This window comes from Oncorhynchus clarkii, chromosome 2 (assembly GCF_045791955.1).
Source record: "Oncorhynchus clarkii lewisi isolate Uvic-CL-2024 chromosome 2, UVic_Ocla_1.0, whole genome shotgun sequence".
Lineage (NCBI taxonomy): Eukaryota > Metazoa > Chordata > Actinopteri > Salmoniformes > Salmonidae > Oncorhynchus > Oncorhynchus clarkii.
This window is the reverse complement of record NC_092148.1, coordinates 14,696,505-14,716,008: the sequence shown is the minus strand read 5'-3', so window position 1 is coordinate 14,716,008 and position 19,504 is coordinate 14,696,505. Positions and strand designations below refer to the sequence as shown.

The 19,504-nt window shown below is 44.7% G+C and overlaps 2 protein-coding genes across 2 annotated transcripts in view; one reads left to right on the top strand and one right to left on the bottom strand.

Annotated features, from left to right (window-relative positions):
- Positions 1-635: 635 nt before the first annotated feature.
- LOC139422413 (zinc finger protein 574-like) lies at positions 636-7,854 on the top strand. Its single transcript, XM_071173603.1, has 8 exons — positions 636-852; positions 2,836-3,409; positions 3,574-3,740; positions 3,880-3,975; positions 4,067-4,851; positions 5,021-5,156; positions 5,336-6,883; positions 7,015-7,854. The coding sequence occupies exons 2-8, from the start codon at positions 3,118-3,120 to the stop codon at positions 7,186-7,188; spliced, it is 3,198 nt and encodes a 1,065-aa protein (XP_071029704.1). The 5' UTR covers positions 636-852; positions 2,836-3,117; the 3' UTR covers positions 7,189-7,854.
- A 4,741-nt stretch (positions 7,855-12,595) lies between these two features.
- The window catches only part of LOC139422403 (protein capicua homolog), a 45,945-nt gene continuing 39,036 nt past the window's right edge, over positions 12,596-19,504 (bottom strand). Inside the window, exons 19-20 of the mRNA XM_071173598.1 lie at positions 16,334-16,498; positions 12,596-14,866 (exon numbers count right to left, since the gene is read on the bottom strand). Coding sequence (XP_071029699.1) covers positions 14,595-14,866; positions 16,334-16,498 — 437 coding nt within the window. The 3' untranslated portion in view covers positions 12,596-14,594. The remainder of the gene's footprint in view (positions 14,867-16,333; positions 16,499-19,504) is intronic.

The following is a 19,504-nucleotide window of genomic DNA, read 5'->3' as shown; positions in this document are numbered from 1 at the left end:
CTTGGTTGTGAACCACTGACGTAGAGATACCCAGGGGCTCAACAATAGCATAAATACATTTCAATCAAGAGACAGACATACACACAAAGGTAGAGAAAATAGCAGACCAAGTTGACCATCTTGGCATAAAAAGAGATTTGAAAATCAAAAAATATAGCAGGTTCACATGATGTTATCACCAGAAGAATGGAGGGTGGATTCTTCTCACTGCCTGGTGGGCAAGCACCTTTAGCCACTCTAGTCTTCATTCAGACAGCTAAGAAGTTGGAGTAGAGGTGAGTGTAAGCCTGTGGCAATTCAAGAACAAGTTATAGAAGTCATTTTATTGTTGTTTCAGATTGCAGGGTTAGCAAACACTGTACATATTCTCATTATGGTGATATTAATATAGCATAACAATGATCCATTATTCAAAGTTTCCATTATTTAAAGTTTAAACAAACAGGATCAGATGAGCGCGGTTTTAAAAAAATGTAAAACAGGTCTAAAGTAGATAAAAAAAATCAAAAATGACAAACCATACCGACATGGCGACAGTAAACTCCCACTACCGCAAATATGCCCTAAAGACCGCTTGATGACTGACAGGGAATGTATCCAATCACTTCCTTCCTAAGTCACAAGGCCAGAGCGCAAGGCAGCAGAGCGTGTCGACAACAGGGGGATGATCCGAGGACAAACGATGTTTTTCGTGCACCGAAATGTTTCTCTGCCAGAAGATTCACGATTTGAAATGCGTACTGTCAAATCAGTGCATTAATTCACTTATAGCCGAAACGGAGAGTGCATTGTTGCTTCTGCGGAGCTTTGTGACTACCTCACGAGGGATTGTCCAACGACAGTAGATGAGAGGTAAGATTCTTTGAACGGGAGGGGAAGGAAGGGCCTGACGTGTCTACCGGAGACCTGCGGGGAAAAGTGCATAGCGCCGCCTGACGACCGCCTTGAGCCGGGGAGCCACAGTCAGGAGACAGCGGTGCCTCCGAAGAGGTCTCGGATATCGGAGAGAGCGCCGCCAACAGCTCGCCACATGAATGATAACACACAGGAAGCAATGTTGCAAGCTATCATGCAGCACTGTGACTTGTATAAACTAAATGTCATGAATTATATGCCATATTTGAGTAGAAGAAATTAATCTAATAATACACGTCCCTGTTAACTATTTCACATCCCGCCTACATGCAGTTAGCTTCTGCTGCTAATTGCAGCTTCTAATTAGCGTGTAGCTATCAGCTCTATTTTCTATGACGATTTTATGGAACCATGCAATAGCTACAGGGCAATTCCATGTTAACGGAATTACGCTGAGACTCAAATGTTTCACTTTAAAATGTATGCTAAACAAAAACATTTACTGGAACAAGAGTGTAGATGCAAAGTTCGTTAACAGGGCGGCAGGGTAGCCTAGTGGTTAGAGCATTGGACTAGTAACCGAAAGGTTGCAGGTTCAAATCCCCGAGCTGACAAGGTACAAAATCTGTCGTTCTGCCCCTGAACAGGCAGTTAACCCACTGTTTAGGAATCATACACACTGGCTATTATTCGAATGAGCTCCGCCCACAAACAAGACCAAATCTGAACCAATCATAAACGTCTATGTTTCACAAGTTTGGACATTACAATAGAGTACAGTACATTACTGTGCTCTACTGTACGGAACTCTACTGTACTATACTCTACCTTTCTTCACTGTCCAATCTTGTGAAACATAGACGATTGGTTCAAATTTGGTCCGGTCACCAATCATGGACGTCTGTGTTTGGGTCAAATCACTGGCCCCCAAAATGACGTATGTGGACGTTGACATTTCAACTACATTTCAACGTCCATGGACTTCCGGTGCTCAGTGGGTGTGGATGCTGGTTACAGTTTTAGTAAATGGAAAGAGAGGGGGCTCTTGGGTAGTCATCAGTAAGAACCGGGAGAGGTGATATTAACTAGAGAGAGAAGAGGGAGAGGTTGTCCAGACTGTTTTCACACTCTCGCGTTGACCACCAGACAACAGAAAGAGACAAACAGTTATGAGCTGAACATAACAGTATGCCAGTGGAAGGGAGGACATTATGATTTGATTTCTCATTGTGTTCAATTCAATTGCTGTAATTCCGTTACTGTTTTTTCTGTAATTATGTTACCAATTTGGTAACAGAATTACGAGTTATAATCACTAAATTATTCAGAAACTGTAAAAAACCCAAACTAATTGGTTGCTTCTGTGAACTTTCATTATCATCTTAAAGATATGTGGTTTTTGGTAACGGAATTACAAGGCACAAGGCAGTGTTTTAAGAAGGCAACCTACATTTTAGTTTTGAATAAATTATTTGTTGTTTACCTAAATATTACTTCAACATTATTGTGTTTTGATGTCTTTCTAATCCCTTTTTTAATAAGGCTTATCTGGTAAATCTAAGACCTCTTTCCATCCTTTTGACCAGAAAACGAAGCAATTACTAGAAACATTTAAACTTTAGTCTTCATTTGACACTCATTTTGATATATTTTTTTGTTATTCATTTTAATTGTATTTATTTAACCCTTAGATGACTGAGAACACATTCTCATTTACAGCAACGACCTGGGATTTGTTACAGGGGAGAAGAGGGGCGATGAGTGAGCCAGTTGGAAGCTGGGGATGATTAGGTGGCCATGATTGTATGAGGGCCACATTGAGATATGCGCCTATCAACATCACATGTTGGTGCTCATGGCTCCTTTAACATGGAAATGACCTACATCATCGTAAACTAAAATAATGTCTATGGGCCAGCTGGGGATTGGGACAGGTGTTACCAAATAGCTGACAGACTACTGTATTTTGCTTTTTTTCAGGCTCCCTCCCTGTTGTCCTGACATCACAGAACATCATAGTGAGAGACCTGAGGAAAGAGGCTAGCTACTTTACAAATCATTGTTACTGGTTCAAGCCCTAAAACTCACAACACACTGTTTGCTCACTAACAGACATCAGTCTTCAGTTCAACAATCGAGGCACACTTGTATCAAGATCGTAACACAGAGCTATAATTCAGACCAGGACAGGAGCCTTTTTATCATTCATTGAATTGTGCTGACCAACACACACGGTCCTACAAAAACCGCCTTGCAGTAGCCATGGATGACCAGCAGGAGGACCCAGAGGGCATGTACGACGTGCAGCACCAGTACATGTGCAGCGAGTGCCACCAGCTCTTCAACACCCTAGAAGAAGTGCTGATGCACCAGCAGATCCACACAGGGCAGGAGGGAGAAGAGGGGGAGGCCATGGCCATCCAGGGCATCTCAGAGTACGGGGACAGCCAGTATCAGTGCCTGGAGTGTGGTGCCCTCCTCAGGAACCCAGATGAACTACTACTGCACCAGGAGCTGCACATGAGAGAGGCAGGGTTGGAGACAGAGGACCATGGTGAGAGGGAGGGGATGGTGGAGGACAGGAAAGGGTGGATATGTGTCTTGAGGAGAGGGGTTGAAGGTGGTGGTTTGTTTCAAGGATGAAAGGCAGAGGTTGTTTGAATGTAGAGGGGCTAGATAGCGAGACTCGCCTGCTGAACGTTGTGTTGTGTTCCCCAGAACTGTGTGAGGTGTTGGAGACAGATGAGGCAGGGACAGAGGGCCAGGTGTCGGGGCCTGTCCAGTACCAGTGTCTAGACTGCCTGGCCCTGTTTGACTCTCCAGAGGTGTGGCTGGCCCACAGACAGACCCACAGCAAGAGCAGCACACACAGTGCCACAGAGACTGTGAGTATTAAATACCAACACATTTCATCAGAAAACCCTTCATCAAAGGGCTTACAGGCTGGCGTTCTTTTGCGCAAAAGCAGACAGGCAGAATTAGGTGTTTCCTTTCTTGGCTCAAACTTCCTCCTTTCTCTCCCAGGAGTATGTGTTGCAGCCCGATGGTACTGTGACACCCTTGGTCAGTGTTCAGAACTTTGTCTTGAGTGAACAACAAGCCGGGGAGATCTTAGCACAGGTACTGTACACACTTCATGTCAAAAAGCTTTTTAAAACCAGTAACCAGTTATTCTCACTCAAACATGATCATGTCTGTGCCCCCCTCTCAGGTCCTGGCCCAACAACAACATCAGTCTGCCCCCCAGCCCTCGACCCCCTCCCGGGCCACCTTCCCACCCCCCGTCTCCCCCCTTCCCGGCTCGGCCACCATGCGTCTCCAGATCTGCAGTGCCCAGGCCCTGGCCGATGGATCCAGTACCCCTGGCCTACGGCGCGCCAAGCTGCTGCCCCCTCTGCTCACTCCTCTAGGGGTGGGCTCGGTAGGAAAGCTAGGGGTTCCAGAGAACGGCCTCCAGAGACTGGAGGTGGCGCTGTCTGCTGTCCGGGAGGAGAAAGAGCAGCAGGGGGAGGTGGTGATCTTCCACCCCTATGAGTGCTCCGAGTGTGCCCTCCTCTTCCAGACCCCAGAGGACTTCCTGCAACACCAGGGGGAGCACTTCCTGGCCCAGGAGAAGGAGAGCGGTGAGGACGGGGTGATGATGGGATACGAGGAGGACAGAGGGAGGGAGGAGGAGAGAGAGGAGGAGAATGGGGGGAGGGTGGCAGAGGAGAGGGGGAAGGGAACGGGGAGACGCGCCCTGGCTAAAAGATCTAGAAACACACCCCTATGCCTGCACTGCAGCCAATGCCAGCGTACCTTCACGTCAGCCAATCGGCTGGCGGCACACAGGCGCGTGCACGAGCATGGCACATACGAGTGCCGGGAGTGCGACAAGGTGTTTAAGAAGGCGATGTCACTGCAGACACACATGCGCTCTCACTCCGGGGAGGCTCGGTATCTGTGTGTGGACTGTGGTCACGGCTTCAACACAGAGATGACCCTCATCATACACAGGTAGGTGCCTGACAAGACATCATGTTCACATCATGAACCATCACAATCCCCAATGTTTTCCTGTCTATTGCTTTTTGAATGCTATTCTATTGAAGGCTCTGAGACAAATCTTCTCTTTTTTTATATCCGCCTCTTCATCCCTCACATCATCCCTCACTCCGTCCTGTAGGAAGTCTCACACAGCAGAGCCGCTCCACAGGTGTGAGCACTGTGCCAAGACCTTCACCAATATGACCAAGTTCCTGTACCACCGTAGAACACACACCACCAAAGCAGCCACCACTACACCTACCCCCGTCGTCCTGGTAACCACGTTTTCTTTTTAAAAATGATAATATTGTTCTTATAGTTCCAAATTCTAACTTGAGAAATGTTTTGCGCAATTCATCAATGAGAAATGTATGCAAATGTTTTGTTTCTCTAGTTAAATTCAGTTCCATACCGGTCAATGTATGAGCATGTGTTTTGACGATGTCCTGTGCAGGTCCCAGCGGCCCCCAGGAGGATGTCCCTGTCAGCCCTGTCCATCCTTCAGAGAGCCCGGGCCCTGAGGGAGAGGGGTGAGGGCAGCCCCATGGAGGGGGACGAGGAGAACCTGATGGCCCCCCTTACTGAGGCTGAGATGGAGATAGGCGAGTCGGGGGAGGACACTGCCTCCAGCTCCCTGAGCAGGGCAGAGGGAGGAAAGGAGAACGGGGTGGATGTGGAGGGGACACCAGGGGGCAGTGGAGAGTCCCAACCGGGAGAACATACTGCTGATCCTGGTTCCTCTACTGACCCTAACCCCTCTGGTCCAGCTGGCCCCCGGGGAGCGTTCCCCTGCTCCTCCTGCCCTAAAGCTTTCCCCTCCCTGCTCCGCCTGGTCAAACACCGCCATACGGCCCACGTCTCCGAGCGACACTTCAAGTGCTCCGTGTGCACCAAGACCTTCAAGAAGCAGATGCACCTACGCAACCACCTGCGTACACACACCGGCGAGCGGCCCTTCCAGTGCTCAGACTGCGGAAAAACCTTCTCGTCCCTGGCCAACCTGTCTCGCCACAACCTCACCCACTCTGGCGTGCGCCCCTACCGCTGCGACATCTGCCACCGGACATTCACCCAGTCATCCAACCTCCGGCAGCACCGCCTACTCCATGCCAACCTCCCTCCCTGGCCCTGCCCGGACTGCCCCGCCACCTTCGTACGGCCGGCCAAGCTAGCCGCCCACCGCTACACTGTTCACCCGGGGGCCCCGGCCCCGTTCTCCTGCCCCCAATGCCAGGCTGGCTTCCTGCACAGGAGGAAGAGAGACCACCACTGTCAGGAGGTCCACCCAACTGAGGCCCAGGCAGACAGAGAGGGTGGGTTAGAGAGCCAGCCCCAAGTGTACCCTGACGGGGAGCCCCTCTCAGAGAGCTCCACCTCAGAAGACACCGGGATCACCAGCATCATGAGAGGGGGCCTGGACTGCACTGTGTGTGGGAAGAAGCTCAACTCTGCAGCCAACTGGCGTCTGCATCAGCTGAGCCACGGCCTGGTTCCTGGTCGGTCCTGTGGTGGTGCAGTGGCCAGGGGTAAATCCCACCAGTGCCTAACCTGCGGTAAGCTGTTTGTCTCCTCCTCTGGCGTGACCTTGCATCAGCGCATCCACACAGGAGAGCGCCCCTTCCCCTGCAACCTGTGTGGCAAGCGCTTCCGGCAGAACACGCACCTGCGAGAGCACCTGCGCACACACACAGGGGAGCGACCGTTCCGCTGCGAAATATGTGACAAGGGCTTTGTCCAGAGCATGCACCTGGCGGAGCACCGGCGGACGCACACAGGGGAGCGCCCCCACGCCTGTCTGGTGTGCGGCAAGGCCTTCAAGTCCTTCTCCAACCTGCGGAACCACAGGAAGACCCACGCACGCCAGCAGAGGCAGGAGGAGGCGGCCGCAGCACAGGTTGCCATGGAGACCAGCGCCGCCGTGGCGCTAGTGGAGGCATCCCAGGTTGAACTGGCCAATGGGCAGCCTCAGCTGTTCCACATACAGACGTCGACCCTACAGCAGGTGAGGGGGAGGGGCTGGCGGGGTCTGTGTGCGGCCTCTGAAGGTGTGTTAGTCTGTAAAATTGAGAAAATATGTTGTTCACATATGTTTTTCTCTCACATCCTCCATACAATGCTTCCTTTCCTATTCAGACCCAGGGTACTCCCACCATCATGTGTAATGAGTTTGGGGAGACCATCGCCATCATAGAGACCAGTGAGGGAGGAACCCTACCCCTGGCTGAGGCTATAGAGATCTACCACACAGCCCTGGAGAACAGTCTGGGGATGGACTCCATCTCTGTAGACAGTCTACAGCTCATCTAAAGGCCAGACAGAGACAACTCAGAACCATGACCGGACCATCAGATAACCCTCACACGACGATCTAGATATTCTGAGGGTCAAAGAGACACGACTCAGAACTATCACAGAACTGTCAAAGAACCATCAAACAAGCCTCAAATATGTATCTACAGCTACTGAGAGCCAGTGAGAGGCTCAACTATCGGAGAACCATGACAGAACTACCTGTGTGGGCTGTGGGAGTGTACTGACTCTTGACTGACAGAGAGCATGTTTTACTGACTGTTATCCATTTGGGGTGAATGTATGGGGACCAGTAGAAGATTAAACTGTGATCTAGTGAACTACAGGAGTGTAGGAACACTGGTCTGGTTGTCATTGTTGAGTACAAAAACGATTGTCTACAATTGCAGCAGGCAGGTCAACAGTAGGTGTTCATTCACTCCTCCAGACCAAATGTGTTACGATCTCATGTTCAGAAAGACAGGGCAGAGCCGGTCAGTGGTGGTGGAGAGGTAGTGACAGACGTGAATCGAGGGCCATTTCCTGTGTTTGTCATGTTCTTGACTGCCCATGGATGTTCATTCAGTGCTTGTCTGTAATATGTGATTTTTACTTTGAAAACAATGACTGTTTCTCTTTTTGCTGTAAATAGATAAATGAATGATTAAATGATATTTGATAATATGCTATGACTGTTTTGTTATGTGACTGTGTGTGTGTTACTGTGTCTTGTGATTGGGGTTGATACTGGACCCCATTCACCCTCCTTTTGAAGAACGGATCAAGCCCAGGGAAAATTAACATACAGTGGGGCAAAAAAGTATTTAGTCAGCCACCAATTGTGCAAGTTCTCCCACTTAAAAAGATGAGAGGCCTGTAATTTTCATCATAGTACACTTCAACTATGACAGACATTTTTTTTTTTTTTAATGAATTTATTTGAAAATTATGGTGGAAAATAAGTATTTGGTCACCTACAAACAAGCAAGATTTCTGGCTCTCACAGATCTGTAACTTCTTCTTTAAGAGGCTCCTCTGTCCTCCACTCGTTACCTGTATTAATGGCACCTGTTTGAACTTGTTATCAGTATAAAAGACACCTGTCCACAACTTCAAACAGTCACACTCCAAACTCCACTATGGCCAAGACCAAAGAGCTGTCAAAGGACACCAGAAACAAAATTGTAGACCTGCACCAGGCTGGGAAGACTGAATCTGCAATAGGTAAGCAGCTTGGTTTGAAGAAATCAACTGTGGGAGCAATTATTAGGAAATGGAAGACATACAAGACCACTGATAATCTCCCTCGATCTGGGGCTCCATGCAAGATCTCACCCCGTGGGGTCAAAATGATCACAAGAAAGGTGAGCAAAAATCCCAGAACCACACGGGGAGACCTAGTGAATGACCTGCAGAGAGCTGGGACCAAAGTAACAAAGCCTACCATCAGTAACACACTACGCTGCAGTGCCAGACTTGTCCCCCTGCTTAAGCCAGTACATGTCCAGGCCCGTCTGAAGTTTGCTAGAGAGCATTTGGATGATCCAGAAGAAGATTGGGAGAATGTCATATGGTCAGATGAAACCAAAATAGAACTTTTTGGTAAAAACCCAACTCGTCGTGTTTGGAGGACAAAGAATGCTGAGTTGCATCCAAAGAACACCATACCTACTGTGAAGCATGGGGGTGGAAACATCATGCTCTGGGGCTGTTTTTCTGCAAAGGGACCAGGACGACTGATCCGTGTAAAGGAAAGAATGAATGGGGCCATGTATCGTGAGATTTTGAGTGAAAACCTCCTTCCATCAGCAAGGGCATTGAAGATGAAACGTGGCTGGGTCTTTCAGCATGACAATGATCCCAAACACACCGCACGGGCAACGAAGGAGTGGCTTCGTAAGAAGCATTTCAAGGTCCTGGAGTGGCCTAGCCAGTCTCCAGATCTCAACCCCATAGAAAATCTTTGGAGGGAGTTGAAAGTCCGTGTTGCCCAGCAACAGCCCCAAAACATCACTGCTCTAGAGGAGATCTGCATGGAGCAATGGGCCAAAATACCAGCAACAGTGTGTGAAAGCCTTGTGAAGACTTACAGAAAACGTTTGACCTCTGTCATTGCCAACAAAGGGTAAATAACTAAGTATTGAGAAACTTTTGTTATTGACCAAATACTTATTTTCCACCATAATTTGCAAATAAATTCATTAAAAATCCTACAATGTGATTTTTCTGGATTTTTTCCCCTCATTTTGTCTGTCATAGTTGAAGTGTATCTATGATGAAAATTACAGGCCTCTCTCATCTTTTTAAGTGGGAGAACTTGCACAATTGGTGGCAGACTAAATACTTTTTTGCCCCACTGTAAGGGCAAGCACACACACTTTATATTGTTTTAAGTGCAGTATTCTCCTTTCTTCTCAATAAACGTCTATATAAAAAATGTATATCTTTGCTTGTCCTAGCATTCTCCAAAATGACTAAACTGTATATATGCAGTTGAAGTCAGAAGTTTACATACACCTTAGCCAAATACATTTAAACTCAGTTTTTGACAATTCCTGACAAAAATAACTGTCTTAGGTAAGTTAGGATCTCCACTTTATTTTATGAATGTGAAATGTCAGAATAATAGTAGAGAGAATGATTTATTTCAGCTTTTATTTCTTTCATCACATTCCCAGTGGGTCACAAGTTTACATACACTCAATTAGTATTTGGTAGCATTGCCTTTAAAATTGTTTAACTTGGGTCAAACGGTTCGGGTAGCCTTCCACAAGCTTCCCACAATAAATTGTATGAATTTTGGCCCATTCCTTCTGACAGCTGGTGTAACTGAGTCAGCTTTGTAAGCATCCTTGCGTGCACACACTTTTTCAGTTCTGCGCACATGTTTTCTATAGATTGAGGTCAGGGCTTTGTGATGGCCACACCTATACCTTGACTTTGTTGTCCTTAAGCCATTTTGCCACAACTTTGGAAGTATGCTTGGGGTCATTGTCCATTTGGAAGACCCATTTGCAACCAAGCTTTTACTTCCTGACTGATGTTGCTTCAATATATCCACATTTTCCTCATGATGCTATCTATTTTGTGAAGTGCATCAGTCCCTCCTGCAGCAAAGTACCCCCACAACATGATGCTGCCACCCTCATGCTTCAAGGTTGGGATGGTGTTCTTCAGCTTGCAAGCGTTTTCCTCCAAACATAACAATGGCCATTATGGCCAAACGGTTCTATTTGTGTTTCATCAGACCAGTGGACATTTCTCCAAAAAGTATGATCTTTGTCCCCATGTGCAGTTGCAAAGTGTAGTCTGGCCTTTTTATGGCGGTTTTGAAGCAGTGACTTCTTCCTTGCTGAGCGGCCTTTCAGGTTGTCGATATAGGACTTGTTTCACTGTGGATCTAGATACTTTTGTACCTGTTTCGTCCAGCATCTTCACAAGGTCCTTCGCTATTGTTATGGGATTGATTTGCACTTTTCGCACCAAAGTACGTTCATCTCTAGAAGACAGAACGCACCTCCTTCCTGAGCGGTATGACGGCTGTTTGGTCCCATGTTGTTTATTCCTTACGTACTATTGTTTGTACAGATGAACATGGTACCTTCAGGTGTTTGGAAATTGCTCCCAAGGATGAACCAGACTTGTGGAGGTCTACACTTTTATTTCTGAGATCTTGGCTGATTTTTATTTTATTTTCCCATGATGTCAAGCAAAGAGGCACTCAGTTTGAAGGTAGGCCTTGAAATACATCCACATGTACACCTCCAATTGACTCAAATGATGTAAATTAGCCTATCAGAAGCTTCTAAAGCCATGACATAATTTTCTGGAATTTTCCAAGCTGTTTAAAGGCAGTCAACTTAGTGTATGTAAACTTCTGACCGACTGGAATTGTGATACAGTGAATTATATGTTAAAATTTCTGTCTGTAAACAATTGTTGGAAAAATTACTTTTGTCATGCACAAAGTAACCTAACTGACTTGCCAAAATTATAGTTTGTTAACAAATTTGTAGAGTGGTTGAAAAACAAGTTTTAATGACTCCAACCTAAGTGTATGTAAACGTCCAACTTCAACTGTATATATACACACACACTACCGTTCAAAAGTTTGGGGTCATTTAGAAATGTTCTTGTTATTGAAAGAAAAGCAAAAAATGTTGTCCATTAAAATAACATCAAACTGATCAGAAATACAGTGTTATTGTTGTAAATGACTATTGTAGCTGGAAACGGCTTATTTTTAATGGAATATCTTGAGGCCCATTATCAGCAACCATCACTCCTGTGTTCCAATTGTTGTGTTAGTGTTGTTTTTAAAGGCTAATTGATCATTAGAAAACCCTTTTGCAATTATGTTAGCACAGCTGAAAACTTGTTCTAATTAAAGAAGCAATAAAACTGGCCATCTTTAGACTAGTTGAGTATCTCTAGCATCAACATTTGTGGGTTCGATTACAGGCTCAAAATAGCTGGAAACAAATAACTTTCTTCTGAAACTCGTCAGTGTGTTCTTGTTCTGAGAAATGAAGGCTATTCCATGCGAGAAATTGCCAAGAAACTGAAGATCTCGTACAACGCTGTGTACTACTCCCTTCACAGAACAGCGCATACTGGCTCTAACCAGAATAGAAAGAGGAGTGTGAGGCCCCGGCGACGAGTTTCAGAAGAAAGTTTTTTTGTTTCTGGCCATTTTTCTGAGTGACCCCAAACTTTTGAGTAATCGTGTATATACTGAACAAAAATATAAACGCAATGTAACAATTTCAACAATTTTACTGACTTGCAGTTCATATGAAGAAATAAATCCATTAGGCCTTAATCTATGGATTTCACATGATTGTCTAGGGAGCAGCCATGGTAGGACATCGGCCCACCCACTGGGGAGCCATCCCCAGCCAATGAGAATGTATTTTTCCACACAAAAGGACTTTATTACAGACATAAATACTTTTGTTTCATCAGCTATACCTGGGTGGCTGGTCTCAGACGATCCCGCAGGTGGAGAAGGCAGATCTTGAGGTCCTGGGCTGGCATGGTTACACGTAGTCTGTGGTTGAGGCCGGTTAGACATGCTGCCAAATTCTCTAAAACAACGTTGGAGGTGGTTTATGGTAGAGAAATGAACATTCAATTCTCAGGCAACTGCTCTGGTGGACAGTCGGCACGATCAGCATGCCAATTGCGCTCTCCTTCAATTTGAGACATCTGTGGCATTGTGTTGTGTGACAAAACTGCACATTTTAGAGTGGCCTTTCATTGTCCCCAGCACAAGGTGCACCTGTGTAATGATTATGCTGTTTCATCAGCTTCTTGATGTGCCACACCTGTCAGGTGGATGGATTATCTTGGCAAAGGAGAAATTCTCACAAACAGGGACGTAAAACAAATTTGTGCACAAAATTAGAGAAATAAGCTTTTGGAACATTTCTGGGATATTTTATTTCCGTTCATGAAACATGGGACCAACACTTTACATGTTGCGTTTATATTTTTGTTCAGTATAGTTGGACAATAATAACTAATCAATAACAGATGGTTCAGCTGTGTGTACATTAAAAACTAGTGAAAAATATGTTAACTTGAACATTTATTTGTATACTGAAAGATAGATGTACATTTATGAATAATTTAAGTTTCTTGCAAACTGTATCTCAGTAAAACAAGGAGTAAAACGTTAATAATAATTTGTCAATTTTGAGTTTGACCTTGTGTAATGTCGTCTTTTAAAAGTCAATACAAGTCAGTTACACATTGTTCCTTATCAATATTATAGCGAGTCTCCTGACTACAGTAAATAATATGTACAACAACCAAGTCTTGCACAAAGACAACCAATATTATACCCTACCACTCTATATACTGCCCTGCCCCCTCCAGGCTTACCTCCTCCCACCCCAAAAAAGATCTAGAGAGAACAGTAAGGAAGGATGAACGGAAGGAAAAGAGGGAGGAAGGAGGAGGCTATAGAATCAAACCTTACTAGCAGGGGAGTGGGAGAGAGCAGTTTTCAGGGTTGTCCAAAAACATACTTATTACACTTAAATGAATACAAATGTCAACCCTCTTTTTGTTATCCCTCATTGAAATGAATAAAAATATTTGTCACCCCAGGTCCTTGCTAGGGCGAAGTGAGGGTGTTGAAAGGGAAGACAAAAGAGGGAAAGAGGCACAGGTGAGGACCATCTCTCTCAAACGTCCCATCAAATATGCAAACCGGTTGCTAGAGCTAATCATATGACATTGATACCAGCCCGTAGCAAGGATCAGGTCCACTATAACAATGAGAGGAGTAATATAAGTAACAGTAATACAATAATAACATAATGAACTGCAAAGTTACATGTGTGATTAAAAAAAAGACAAGTTTGATGTCTTTAAAAAAAGAAAGTTAGATAATAAAACTGCTTGGCATTAGAAGTAATAGGCCTGTCAGCCTGACTCCTCTGGGTTCTCAACTGAAGTCTACAAATAGATAAAACATGGTTGAAGTGACAGTGAGAAATGTAAAGCCATGATGTGCCCATTGACTCCTTCTCCCCGCATGGCGAGCGAATCAGACAAGCAGGAACGCTTGGTGCACGCTTTACTGGCATCTTCTGTAGCCAATCATGGGAAGTGAGGGCGAGGTTCTAAACTCTCTCCTGTCCCCCTCACAGACCTGTCCTGAAGTTATGCTTTTATGGATCAAAGTAGAGAAAAATCTAACAAAACAAGGATCCTTCTGATCCCTCACCAGGGTAGTGCGGGCTCTCCATCCAATGGCATCATCTCAAGCCAGTGGGGACCCAGCCCCCTAATGTCCAGCAGAAACAAATTAGCCAATGGGAGACTTGAGAGCCAGACCCTCTTCAGCAGCCAATTAACTGATCTTGCTTCCCAAGCCCTCCATTTTTAAAAACAAGCCAGTCCTGTTAGAGTGAGATAAATGACCTCAAACAGTCCCAGTAAATCATATGCTATTCAGTCTGAAAGATGGGCCCTGCTCCAAGGCAATGGGAAACAGCTGGAGAGTTATTGTATAGTCTATAGTCCACTGGCATCAATGGAAGCTTACAGGGATAATATTAATATTACTAAAAAAGTGCTAATTCAAGTGTGAGTATTGGAGTTCGGGGTTCATCAGCCGTGTGTGTGTGTGTGTGTGTGTGTGTGACTGGCATTTTAAATGTCATTTTTTGGAGAGGGGGAATTACACTTTTTTTAAAAAAAGTTTTAAACAATTCCACCTCTGACACATTTTGCAAACACACATCCTCTTGGTCTCGTCCACTTGCTCTTTCTGACCTGGCTCTCTGGAGAAAGAGAGAGAGACCGGTCCAGATACGCACACAGACAGAGGGGTGTAGCTTCAACAAAATTAAGAGGCGGGATTTGGAAAACTGGTCCATCGCTGATTGGTCAATCCAGCCTGTCGGCATCCTTCATCTAGAAGACTCCTGCGAATCCCTCGGCTCTTCTGGACTACCCTCCCTCTCTCGATCTGCCTCCTCTCCCAATGGCTCCGCCCCTCCTCCGCCCGCCCCTTCCCCTGATTGGGCGCCAGACGGTCCGGGGAGCGAGGAGGCCTCGTTGGTCTCAGAGGGGACGGCAGTCTGCATGATCTTCTGTCTGACCTCCCTGATCTTCAGCTGCAGACACACCTTGGTGGGGAAGATGTCTGAGTAGCGTGCCTGGAAGGCTGCCGTGGCCTGGGCTGGAGAGCGGACAGGAGAAGAAGAAGGAAGACAGAGAGGAAGTGTTGATTGACGAGGAATGTATAATTTTTTTTTTTTGCTGGGTCGGGAGGACTGTGTACACTGTAAATGAGAGTGAGAGTAGGGCCTATGTACAATACCAGTCAAAAGTTGACACCTACTCATTCAAGGGTTTTTCTTTATTTTGACTATTTTCTACATTGTAGAATAATAGTAAAGACATCAAAACTATGAAATAACACATATGGAATTATGTAGTTACCAAAAATGTGTAGGGGTGGTATACAGAAGATAGCCCTATTTGGTAAAAGACCAAGTCCATATTATAGCAAGAACAGCTCAAATAAGCAAAGAGAAACGACAGTCCATCATTACTTAAGACATGAAGGTCAGTCAATCCGGAAAATTTCAAGAACTTTGAAAGTTACTTCCAGTGCTGTCGTAAAACCCATCAAGTGCTATGATGAAACTGGCTCTCATGAGGACCAGCACAGGAAAGGAAGACCCAGAGTTACCTCTGCTGCAGAGAATAAGTTAATTAGAGTTACCAGCCTCAGAAATGGAAGCCCAAATAAATGCTTCAGAGTTGAAGTAAAGGACACATCTCAACATCAACCTTTCAGACGAGACGGCGGGAATCAGGCCTTAATGGTCGAGTTGCTGCAGAGAATCCACTACTAAAGGACACCAATAAGAAGAAGAGACTTGCTTGAGCCAAGAAACACGAGAAATTGACATTAGACCGGTGGAAATCTGTCCTTTGGTCTGATGAGTCTAAATTTGAGATTTTTGGTTCCAACCACTCTCTTTGTGAGACGCAGAGTAGGTGAACGGATGATCTCCGCATGCGTGGTTCCCACCGTGAAGCATGGAGGTGTGATGGTGCTTTGCTGGTGATACTGTCTAATTTATTTAGAATTCAAGGCACACTAAACCAGCATGGCTACCACAGCATTCTGCAGCGATACGCCATCCCATCTGGTTTGCACTTAGTGGGACTATCATTTGTTTTTCAACAGGACAATGACCCAGCACACCTCCAGGCTGTGTAAGGGCTATTTGACCAAGAATGAGAGTGATGGGAGTGCTGCATCAGATGACCTGGCCTCCACAATCACCCAACCTCAACCCAATTGAGATGGTTTGGGATGAGTTGGACCGCAGAGTGAAGGAAAAGCAGCCAACAAGTGCTCAGCATGTGGGAACTCCTTCAAGACTGTTGGAAAAGCATTCCAGGTGAAGCTGGTTGAGAGAATGCCAAGAGTGTGCAAAGCTTTCATCAAGGCAAAGGGTGACTACTTTGAAGAATCAATTTTTGATTTGTTTAACCATTTTTTGGTTACTACATGATTCCATAGTTTTGATGTCGTCACTATTATTCTACAATGTAGAAAATTGTAAAAACAAAGACAGGTACTGTATATAAAAAGCTATATGCAAGTGTGTGTATGTGCGTCTGTACTGACCTGAGGGGAAGAAGCCATGCTCCTGGAAGAGCTGCATGACGAGGGCTCGTCTCTGGTCCAGGGTGCGTCTCAGAGAGGAGTAGGGCACCTTGTCAAACTCCAGCTCCCCCAGGATGTCCTCTCCATCAGCACCTGTCCCTGGAGGGGGACACACAGACGGGGGGGCTGACAGACACACACTGGTTAGTCTTTTATATAAAACATTTGTGTAAACATGGAACATATATTTTAGGATTTGGAAGATCAGTTTATTATACAGCGCATTTGGAAAGTTTTCAGACCCCTTGACTTTTTCCAGTTTTGTTACATTACAGCCTTATTCTAAAATCATCAATTTACACACAATACCCCATAACGCCAAAGCAAAAACAGATTTTTTAGAAATGTTTGCCAATTTAAAAATATCACATTTACATAAGTATTCAGACACTTTACTCAGCACTTTGTTGAAACACCTTTGGCAGCGATTACAGCCTCAAGTCTTTTTGGGTATGACGCTACAAGCTTGGCACACCTGTATTTGTGGAGTTTTTCCTATTCCTCTCAAGTTCTGTCAGGTTGGATGGGGAGCGTCGCTGCACAGCTATTTTCAGGTCTCTCCAGAGATGTTCGATCAGGTTCAAGTCCGGGCTCTGGCGGGGCCACTCAAGGACATTCAGAGACTTGTCCTGAAGCCACTCCTGCGTTGTCGTCTTGGCTGTGTGCTTCGTGTTGTTGTCCTGTTGGAAGGTGAACCTTCGCCCCAGGCTGAGGTCCTGAGCGCTCTGGAGTAGGTTTTCATCAAGGATCTCTGTTCTTTTATTTTATTTATTTATTTAAGCTTTATATAACCAGGAAGGGCTCATTGAGATTTAAAATCTATTTTTCCAAGAGCGTCCAGGCCAAGATAGGCAGCACCAAGTCATTACAAAAATTACAGACAAACATGAAAAACTACAAGTAATCTAGATAAACCATAGAATTCACTAGAGTATAACAAAATCAAAAACAGCAAATTAAAAACATTGACAGGTCAGGGAATCAGTCTCAAGATCATTCATCAGTGATTTAAAAATACCAATCGGGACAAATTCATCCAGTTTAAAAGTATTCTGTAAGGCGTTCCAAGACGATGGCGCAGAGAACATAAAAGCCCTTTTACCAAATTCAGTTCGGACATTTGGAACAGTTAGCAGGATAAGGTCCAGCGAACGAAGAGTGTACCCACCACATTTCTGAACAATAAAAATGCCCAAATAAAAAGGTAGTAAACCCAAAATGGCTTTGTAAATAAAAGTATACCAGTGACTGAGCCTACGAGTGACTAGAGAAGGCCAGCCAACCCTGGTATATAAAGTGCAGTGGTGAGAAAGGGTTTTGCAGTTTAAAATACGTCTCAATGCTCCATGGTAAAGGGTGTCAGTTGATCTCAAACACTGAGCAGAAGCATTCATATAGAAAATACCCCCATAGTCTAGTAAAGGCAGAAATGTAGCTGATACTAGCCTCCTTCTGGCTTCAAAAGAAAAACAGGCCTTATTCCTAAAATAAAATCCCGAATTTCAGCTTCATTTTTTTGTAAGTTGTTGAATACGCAATTTAAAAGAGAGGCCGTCATCAATTAAAATTCCAAGATATTTATACGAGGTTACAACCTCAATCTCCTTGCCCTGACAGGTAGTAGCAGGTGAAATAGGTGAAAGGTTCAGAGGTCTATTTCTTGCTTTAGAAAACACCATTAGTTTTGTTTTGTCAGTATTGAGGATACGCTTCAATTGACACAAGGTATGTTAAACAGTATAAAAAGCAGTTTGCAAGTTCTGGAAAGCTTTTGTAAGAGACGAGGCACAACACTAAATAACAGTATCATCAGCATAAAAATGAATTTGCGTATTGGACGTTTTTGTCTAAATCATTTATATAAATAGTGAATAAGAGAGGACCAAGTACAGAGCCTTGGGGCACACCATTAAAGACAGACAATTTAATAGACATAAGCCCATCAAATTGAGTGCACTGAGTTCTATCAGACAGATAGTCAGCAAACCATGCAACTGCATGCTCCGAAAGACCTACACTCGACAATCTCTGCCTTAGTATAGCATCATCAACTGTATCAAAAGCCTTAGAGAGATCAATAAAAAGTGAGACACAGAGCTGTTTTTTGTCAAGGGCTTCAGTGATATCATTTAAAACCTTCATGGCTGCTGTAATTGTGCTATGCTTCTTCCTGAAGCCCGATTGGTACATTGATAAAATAGAGTTAGTAAATAAAAACTTTTAGCTGTTCACTCACAAGGGTTTCAAGTATTTTCACCAGGGGTGACAGCTTTGAGATTGGCCTATAATTATTTAAAAGAGTTGGATCTCCCCCTTTTAAAAGTGGTTGGACAAATGCTGATTTCCAGATCTTTGGAATTTCATTACATTCCAGGGTTAGATTGAACAGATATGTAAGTGGTTCAGCTATGAAATCAGCTGCCAGATTTAAAAAGCAGGGATCCAAAAGATCAAGATCTGCAGGCTCTCTCTGATCTAAGGATTTCGGGACTTTATGTACCACCTGCACTGAGAATCTGAAGAAGGTTTGACCAGCTCTCACTGGTTCATCCACACAGGGTTGTACAGAGACGGAGGACACTGAATCAAACAGCCTACCAGATGATACAAAGTGCTCATTGAAACAATTGAGCATTTCAGTTGTCATATACAGCAACAGAGTCCTTCAAAACACATGACAGTAATTCATTAACATTACTGTTACCAGATATAGACTTAATAGCCTTCCAAAACTTTCTAGGGTCATTCAGGTTCGTAACTGCCTAAAAATAAGCCTGTCAGCATCAGAACATGATTTCCTTGCTTTAGCACAGGCTAGATTACGGTCGTAAATAATACAAGACAGCTCAGAAGAAAACCATGGATTATCCCGCCCTTTAACCTTGAACCTGCGGAATGGGGCATGTTTGTTTACTATTTGGAAAAAAACACCATGAAAGAATTTCCGGGCAGTTTCCACATCAGGGATAAGCTCAATCTTGCTCCAGTCAAAATAAAACAAATCATGAAAGAAAGCCTGCTCATTAAAACACTTCAAATTTCTCTTACGAATAAAATGTGGGTTTGTCTTAGGAACCTTAGTATTTCTAACAGCAACAACAGCACAATGGTCACTTAAATAATTACAAAAAA

Bases quoted from the DNA above. Each gene is read 5' to 3' on its own strand.
- LOC139422413 (XM_071173603.1), top strand. From the start codon at position 3,118: ATGGATGACCAGCAGGAGGACCCAGAGGGCATGTACGACGTGCAGCAC. The intron at 3,741-3,879 runs GTGAGTATTAAA...TTTCTCTCCCAG, and splicing joins CACACAGTGCCACAGAGACT to GAGTATGTGTTGCAGCCCGA. The intron at 3,976-4,066 runs GTACTGTACACA...CCCCCCTCTCAG, and splicing joins CCGGGGAGATCTTAGCACAG to GTCCTGGCCCAACAACAACA.